The sequence below is a fragment of the Lates calcarifer genome, linkage group LG21 (assembly GCF_001640805.2).
Source record: "Lates calcarifer isolate ASB-BC8 linkage group LG21, TLL_Latcal_v3, whole genome shotgun sequence".
Classification (NCBI taxonomy): domain Eukaryota; kingdom Metazoa; phylum Chordata; class Actinopteri; family Centropomidae; genus Lates; species Lates calcarifer.
This window is the reverse complement of record NC_066853.1, coordinates 13,967,878-13,976,832: the sequence shown is the minus strand read 5'-3', so window position 1 is coordinate 13,976,832 and position 8,955 is coordinate 13,967,878. Positions and strand designations below refer to the sequence as shown.

Genomic DNA, 8,955 nt, shown 5'->3' with positions numbered 1-8,955 from the left:
TCCTTTTCAGATCGAGCTCTGGTGCAAACCAAGGCAACTGTGCTATGATTATCTAAAGATGGGTATAAAGAGCAGTTTGACTGCGTGCCCAGTGGGATCCATCTTGTGACACAGTGGGGCGGTGTCTGGAGGGCCTGTTTAGACAAACCCTGCTCTCTCTTTTATCCTTTATCTCTGCTGCTCTTTCTCTTCCTCTCTCTACCTTTATGTTTGTCTTGATGATATTATTCTATGAGAGCTGTGATCAGGAACAAGGAAAAACTATTAAGCAATCAGAAAAACTAATTTCCAATCAGACATAAAGGTCAATTGCAAGGCCAAACCTGTGAATTTTTAATCAAACTCAAAACATAAATACCACTCCTTATCATCTCCCAACTTTCTCCTCTCTCTTCCACCGCTCTCTCGATTCAGGCTAAAGACATGTCCAGACATTACAGTTGAAGGAATGACAGGAATGAGAGGAATTCTGGGGCATTCCCATCCAGGCTCAGTCAGCTCTGAGTGAGAAGGCCACTCCCTGATTTACAGAGAGAGTTGAATGAAGGAGCTAATGGATGATCAGTCATGGCGCTTCTCGTTGACATGACCCTTGTTATGTTTACTCAGCCCAGTAGACATACACGATGAGGAGCACAGAGTTTACACTGTCATGCCCACATTTCTGCACAGAGATAGATGCAACAGTGCTTCAAAACTGCTTTAATAGATGGAAGTTCCTCCAGTAAAAGCTACATATTTGAAGATCTCTCACAATCTGCTGTCGATCTCAGTTCGAGGTGCAGTAAGATCAAAGAATATGACATGGTCACATGGATTAAGTAATAACTGGAAACCATCAGGTTGAATGCAGCCCACTGTGAAGGGACTTGGTGCAGCAGAGGAGGTGAGCGACACCTCTGCTCCTTGTGTCTGGACAAAGTCTTGGTGATGGAATGCTGCAGGAATCACAAAGCATGTTGTGCACATTTGCAGTGTGTGTCTGTGTGTTCATGTGTGAGTGAAAGAGAGAAAAAACAAAGCTCATTCAGCCTTTTGGGGGGGGGCAAACAAGGAGCAAAAGGGTATTCCTGTGTTGTTATGGTAATGCACAGCACAAAAGGAAACGCCAGCGACACTGATTAACAGTGCTGCTGTATGTAAACCTAACGAAAGCACTGTCACATGCGTTTTTTTCTTTTGTTAAATTAAAAGTGTCAAGTGATGTGATGTATCAAAGTAAACATGTAGGGAAAGAAAGGCTGATAGAGTCAAACTGATTTCAGAGAGGATACTGCCTTAGACAGATACAGTACATAACAAGCACATCTGCCAAGAAAAAAAGGAAAAACCACACTCTTGAACACAACTGAGCCTCAAAAATAGCATGATGACGCTTGGAGAGAAAGAGAAGCCTGTAATTCAGCAAGGAGCCTATATAGTGATTAAGTCCCATGTAAAAAATGCAAACACACACCACCCACTCTCACTGGCTGTCGCAACACTTCCTGTCAGAGCAACTGCTTCCAACAGCAAAAACATCTGTGCAGCAAGCAGCACACTTATCCTATATCTTAAATATTAAGAAATCAATATTTGGTTTACTGTAACCAAAGAGAGGACATTATCTATGACTGTGAAATCTGCATCTACAATCTTTAAATTATCTCTGGAAGAAAAATCACACTTCCTGTCACGAGCAAAGAAAATATATGTTTGTGATGACTGAGAGAAAGATGATCAAACAGGCCGACACCCTCCTCTCTTACAGTCACCATTCCAGCAGTGACTGAACTCCCATAGGTCACGAGGCCACCCTGAGCAGCCATACCACATCCCAGCCCCCCCGCTTAACCATGGCAACCACATCACATGACCATCTCCCATGACCAGCAACCACTGACAAGCTCGGGCCATCTGTAAAACCTGAACACCACTGATTTCCTCTTAGCTTTAACTGAGTCTATGAGATTTTTAAAAGATAGCTTAATTAAATTCCTTAAATGAGAACAACATGGCAATTCAAGGATGAAAAAATGTGGCTGCAACACACTGAAACTTAGTAACGTAAAGGCTGAAACCAATTAAACTCACAACCCCACACAGTCAACACTGGTGCTGACATATGCAAAAAAAAAAAAAAAGGTGGAGGGGCAGGAAGTGAAACTTTCACCTTCTCACTCCTTAGAAAGAGATAGATAAAAAAGAAACAGGAACTCGACAGGCCCCTTTCTCTCCAAAGGGCAAATTCTTCAGCTATCAGATGTTTATACCACAGCAAGAGACTGAAGCCGCACAGAAGCAAAGGATGGGGGGTGTACATTTACAGTATCTGGGGCATAGCTGTAATAACTTCTCCCTCTCATCCACTACCACTTTAACTCTATTATTTTAAAGGCAGAGCTCAGCTTCAGTTCTGTTCATGTCTAATCACACAAATATGTATTAAGACCTGAGAGGAAATATGCTGTTAGCCTCAATTTCACATACATGGCATAGCTGTAAACTAGCCACGGCTTGTGGTAGATGTAAGGAGGATCTGAGCCCTGCTATCAACAGTCACACAAACACAAAGCACTTCTGAGGAGAACACTGAAACCGAATATTAAGCTGTAAAGCTGTCTTTTCAGCTTTATGGAGCCAGAAAAATACACAGGGTGTGTGTACACGCACTTAGTTTTCTACTCACACACAGACAATCTGTAACACTAGGGCTCGGCAGCAATTCAATATTATGCTTTTCGACTCTGTTGAACAATATAGTGAGAAAAATAACTTGTTTTATAATTTTCTGAAAATCCTATGTCTAAGTCAATTATTTTAAGCAAACTTTAACATAAAATTTAAATAAATATCAATTTACATGTGTCAAATGTAAATGTAATACATGCCAACAAAACACAGTTCATTGCAAAATATATTAATCTGATTACTTTATATGTCATTTGGCATACATCTGCTATATTGTGATGTTTCAGCATCAAATATATTAATATCACAATCTTGATTTCAACCATATAGCCCAGTTTGATCGCACCTGTTGGATTCTATATTCATGCTGAATTGCCCCCTAACACAACCCTGTACCCTGACCTCCCCATGCCCTGCAGTCACATGGTGCGGGCAAAGCCAAAAAACACATATGATACCATTGCTTACTCTGGCTAACAGGCACAGATACCCAGGCCTACACAGTCCAACATAAGGGTTTGAGCCTGTGCTGGACAGTGACAGGCAGACACATATGTCTCAGACGCCTAAGATATACACTGTACATACCACAACACAACACACGTACTTGTGAAGCAGCACAGAACAGCACAGATCTACTCTCATAAAGACTGGACTCTATGCGAAGCTCATCTTGTGTTTGTTTACTCCCCTCCCCACCCCCACCCCTGAAGCCATTCTGCGGTCGACCAGCCATCCAGGGCTAGGTAATCCCCATAGGTAAACAGAAGCAGAGCGGGGCCTGCTCAGTCATACCGGCCTCTCCACATCACACCAGTACACCTACACACACACGCTGCACCCAGGCTGAAGCTCTGGGCTGAAACACACTGCTACACCCACACAGTTAAAAAATACATTTCTCTGGAGCGGCATTGGCCTGGCCTTGTCTACTAATGCATGTGAGCATGATGAGTAAGTTGGGAGGTGCTTTCAGCTTGATCCCATTCTGTTGATAGATACCATTAAGGTTCATGAAAGAGGCAGGGATGACAAATCTCATCAGGTTCACAATTATCTTAACATGAATTCCTGCTGTTCAGGGACATTGCATGTACTGTAGCAGCCTGAAAATAACCATGTTAAGATTACCAGCATCATGTAAACAGAGCAACAGAGGGGAGTTACTCATCTCTTTTCCAAAAAGACATACGATATACAGTAAACACCTCAGTCTGTTTTCTTTCAGTTTGTGATTTTACACGTGCACCACAGCGGTTTCGGCGTTAACCAGAGGGAAAGTTTTGTGCTTTAGAGAACAAAAGCATTGTTAGGAGGCAGCAGAAAAATAAAACTAGATTTTTGATGATACAGCAAAATGGCTTTCAAGGCATGACTAAAACTGCCTGCAATAAGCTTCATTTACGGTGCCAAGTAAATTCATCCAACATAAAACTTGATACAAACATTGTATTTTCCTATTGTACTACCTACTTCCTGTTGACCTGTGGTCTACCACACATCCTCCACTATCAAAGAACTCATGTAAATTTGGGTTTTGGGGGTAGTCAGGTTACTGCAAATTATGCACACAACTGAAGATTTACTTTTTAAACTACTGTATTACTGTGGGTATTTGTCGCAATCCAGTTGTGTTTGTGTATTCAAACATACTAAACTGGCGTTTGTGCAATGACACACTCTTGTCCAAATTGCTCATGACAACGACAGCAACCTGGCAATTAGTCACTGTGGTAAAATGCTGAAACAAGTGGATGTCAACAAAGAGAAAACACAGCCTGGTTTCTTTTTTAAAAAATGCAATTTGTATTAAAAGTCTTGTTTTTAAAACAGACAGCCCACCGTTAAAAGGCTGGTCTGAAATTAAACTTACAATCAGGTTAGATTTGTCAATGGTACATAATCACATTTCCTGTTAAAAACAACAAAATAAACAGAACAAACAGAATTCCTTTGATTTAAGTGGTCTGGCAGGTAAGCGTTTGGTGTTGTTATCACGTCTAGGGGGTTCCAGTACCTGTGCATTTCAAGATATAGGTTTGGCCAGACCAAGCAGACATTGCAAAATGAACACCTTAGACTTCAAAAAGACCAACGTAAAACATACAGAAAACTGCCATTCCATTAACAAAAGCCTATTGTAGTTTTTTTTTTTCAGCCTCCACCCCTGCGAGATTATCCAGGAGAACAGTTCAATAGTTTGTGGATTGCCATGATGAAGGGTTCTTTTGGTGATACATGTAGGTTGGCACTAAATCTGAACAGCTGATTTGTTTTGGAAAGGCACTCGACACAAGGGCGATTGGGTCACCGTCCCCATGTCACTTCAGTTAAGGTCCTCTCACACACTGAAGAGGAGATGAAGGAAAAAAAGAGTGGCACTCATCACGTTTACTCCACCAGCAGATAAGTGGTGTCAATTTCTTTTGACTTTGGAAAAAAAAATAGGATTTGGAGTGTTGTAGAGCATTGCTCCAAAATGGGTTAGGCAGAGACATCACCCAAATCTTTACCTGCCCCAGACTGTGCAGTTATTTAACAAAATATACTCTATCGCTCTGTCCTCTTCTTATACAGAAATATCCATTTACGAGTGTCTCTAAGTGTTGCTCTCCATATCTTTTCCATTGGGGTTTAGTTCCAGTTGGGAGTACAGTTGGAACTGGTGAGGGGGCTTGTTGCTGAAACTCTGGATCTGACACTGTGTTGACATCAATGGTGGACACTGATCGTGCAGCAACGTTTCTCCAACCCAGCAGAATTCCTGAAGAGTGGACCCCTCCCTCTGTCTCAGTTGCTCCCCTCCTCCTCCTCTCGTCCCCCTGCAGCATTCCTCCCTTCATTTTCCTCCAAGGCCAGGGTGAGACATGAAGAAGAGCTCAACAGTACACACTTGCTGCAACACACTGCCACAAACAAGAGATAAGAGGAGTCATGAATGAACTATGGCAACTTTTGACAAAAGATGATGCTTTTTAAGGGCTAATTTTGGTGCTTGGTTCAACAAAAACTAACTTGCTGATCCCTGAATGTAGGTCATTCAAGAGCATTGGAATCTCCCAACTCTTGTTAACCACATTCTGGAAAATACCATTCGAGCAGTTGTTTAACAACTCCAGACTGTAGGTGTAGAGATTCAACTACTAACACAGTAAACCTAATTAAGTCAGTCATAGCTTGTCCCTCCAGTTCTGCAAATGAGTCAGATACTTCCCTAGTCTGCGTAGCAAAACAACAGACTGCAAGTGTCCTACTGTATGTTAGCAGTGAAAAATAATGCTGAGCTCGTACTGTGTCAACGAGAACTGACAATAAACGAAGAATTAAAGGCTAAACGTTGACATGAGTCCAAGTTAAGCATACATCCGGTATTTTGCTGCTCACTACTCTATACTTAATATGGACATGTGCTAAGAAAGGATTTCAATAGCAAGTTTATAATAAGTCTACTGGTTATACACTGTCACTTAATAAAGCTATTGCCAATGCCAGTTTTACATTTTCAGTGTAGGGTGTCTCAACTTACCATTGCAAACTTAAAACCGAGCAAAGAATAAAACTTTATGGTTGTCCTTTTTCTTAAAGAATGACACAAGACGAACAGCACTGGTCGTCGCCATTTGGTGTTGAGGCATAGTTCATCTGTCGGACTATCTCTGCAAACAATTCGTCCACCGAGCTTTTATTTTTGGCTGAAGTTTCCATGAACGGGCAGTTCCAGTCGTCCGCCAGTGCCTTTCCCTCACCGGACGAGACCTCCCTTTCCCCCTCCAGGTCCACTTTGTTTCCAACCAGAATCATTGGCACTCTCTCGTACCTTTTCACCCGAATGATCTGATCCCTCATCGGTTTGATATCCTGGAAGCTCTGCTGGTTCACCAGACTGTAGACCAGGATGAAACCCTGCCCGTTTTTGATGTACAGGTCTCGCATGGAGGCGAACTGCTCGGTCCCCGCCGTGTCCAAGATCTCCAGGACGGACGGAGAGGAGTCCACTTCGATCTCTTTCCTGTAGAAATCCTCTATCGTGGGGTCGTATTTCTCTATGAAGGATCCCGTCACGAACTGGACGGTCAATGCGGATTTTCCGACCCCACCGGACCCGAGAACCACTACTTTGTACTCTCTCATGGTTCCCAAAACAGCCGACACTCCTGCTTCCTCTCCGCTGTGAGCCCGCTAGCCGCCCTGCTGGGTTTCAAACCGCTCACCGTTGCGTCTCCGCCAGCAGTTTTGTACAGGCTCCGGTCGGTGGATACGGGGCGTGGCCGTCAACTATTGCCGTTTAGGAGGTGAATACGCTTGTTTCGGACCCACGCTCAGCATTTGTATTGTAACATGTTGAGTTCCCGACGACAGCCCAGCCGGTTCTTGAGCGAGCTTCCCCCGTTTTCGTTCAAGTAGCCACCGTGTGCCCGTTGCTGTCTTTGGCAGAGTCAAGCAAAATGCAACAGGAAAGTACAACTTCCTGCGTGGTCTTTCAAAATAAAATTGCAATGGCGCAATATCACTTATAAAATCAGCCCAGTTACGGTCTCGCTCCTTGTTAAATAATACAGTTCACAAACTCCTTTGCTAAAATCGTTGCTGGTTTTCCGTAATGTCGCCGTGAACTATTATTTTAATGTAATAAGTATACCCTCTTGAAGGCTCGGTATTTGACTTCCAGTACAGTTCTTTCTAACTCAAGCCCACTTGACGCCGTGCTCTCTCTGCGCTTCCTGCCCACACTCAGCACGCAGTCTGCGTCCCACGTCACTCAATAAGTACTCTCCAGTGTTTAGTTAAAGGTGCAGTGCGGCTGTTATCGCACAGTCAGCGCGGCTGCTGCCCTCAGTACCCACGCAGTCCTGCCACACCTTAGTTTCGACATCACTGATCCTTGGGCTTACTACTGCTTGAGTCATTCCAACACAACTTACTGGAAAGGCCTATCTACTGCAACTTCTGTAGTCAGCTTATTGCTTAACTCCCCCAATGCAACTTTTTTGTTATCTTCATCTCTTAAACTCTGGGTCCCTCATATGTCAAGATGAATTACACAATAAATAGACAAATTAAAATGTTCACCGTTGTGAAATTAGTAGCCTTCACGCTGTTCAAAAATAAATGGCAAGCCTAAATGACATAACAACAACCATGAAGAGGAAGTGACTCACATCATCATTTCTGTGAAGCATTACCCCACATGTGACACATTATAAAGCCTTTGTCTTGCATGGCTAAACACTCCTGCCCTTATTTTGTTTTCTTGATGCGACTCAGCATCAGATTAATCTTCATTTCCTTGTTCACTGACTTGTGCCACTGAGCCACTTTTCTGTAGCCAGTCAGATCAATATCTGAGCCACACTCAGACTGACCAGGAAGGAAAGCTGTTTGCTCTCTTGGCAGTTTCTCAAACATATTTTAAAGAGAGAAGTTTTCCGTGACTCATGCCTTGTGGTGTAATCTTTAATCCAAGAGATAAGGCATGTGATGAGCTTGTAATAAACCCAATTATTTAAGTCATCACATTTCTCTGTTTGTGTGCACATGTGGGTGTGTGTAAATTCATCATTACGTCCTCTTGTAATAACCGATGTTTCCAATCAATGCCCGTCAGCACAGCGCAGTGATGACTACACCACAGCCACAGAGGTGACCTCGCCACCTCGAGGGATGACTGGGAAAACTCTGCTAGATCAATAGAATTTTAATTCATCCACAAATCACCACCAGCTATTCAACACACACTCATGCAGTGTGGTTAGACCAGTGAATGCAGAAGTAAATTTGTGACTCAGTATGTATCACTTTGATTGTTGAAGTTCCAAGAAGACATCATAATGCTCATACACAAACACATTGGATTTTCAGATACTAACACACAGATGGAAACACATGCAGATGCAAAACACTGCGGAAACTCTGAGGAATTTGCCATAGGTTTGGTTTTAGGTGACGTTAAGTGAAATATGTGGATTGGCTCGTCATGTGGGCTTCCCAAATGCCCTGCAGCCAGCCCCTCCTCTGATCCTGTTAAGAAACATCAAGCCAAAACCTGTATGAAGACAATCAGCACTCTACCCCATGGGGAGTCAGGGGTAACATGACCTAAAGCCTTGTGATGTGGATTGTCACATCTGTGAAAGTGATCACCCTGGATGTAAGGAGCAGGCTGCCCCGTGTTGGAGCAGAGTTTATTTTAACACACCACTGATAATTAGATAGACGTGGTCACTTTTATCAATTAATGACATGACAACCCCCCACCCTCCAGGTGAATTCTCAACAACAAGCTAA

The 8,955-nt window shown here is 43.0% G+C and overlaps 1 protein-coding gene across 1 annotated transcript; it reads right to left on the bottom strand.

Moving 5' to 3' along the window:
• Window positions 1-4,452: 4,452 nt before the first annotated feature.
• Window positions 4,453-7,417, bottom strand: LOC108900949 (ras-related protein Rap-2b). The gene is made up of 2 exons (XM_018702243.2): window positions 6,197-7,417; window positions 4,453-5,576 (listed from the first exon to the last, which is right to left on the bottom strand). The coding sequence occupies exon 1, from the start codon at window positions 6,799-6,801 to the stop codon at window positions 6,250-6,252; it is 552 nt and encodes a 183-aa protein (XP_018557759.1). The 5' UTR covers window positions 6,802-7,417; the 3' UTR covers window positions 4,453-5,576; window positions 6,197-6,249.
• Between the last annotated feature and the right edge of the window lie 1,538 nt (window positions 7,418-8,955).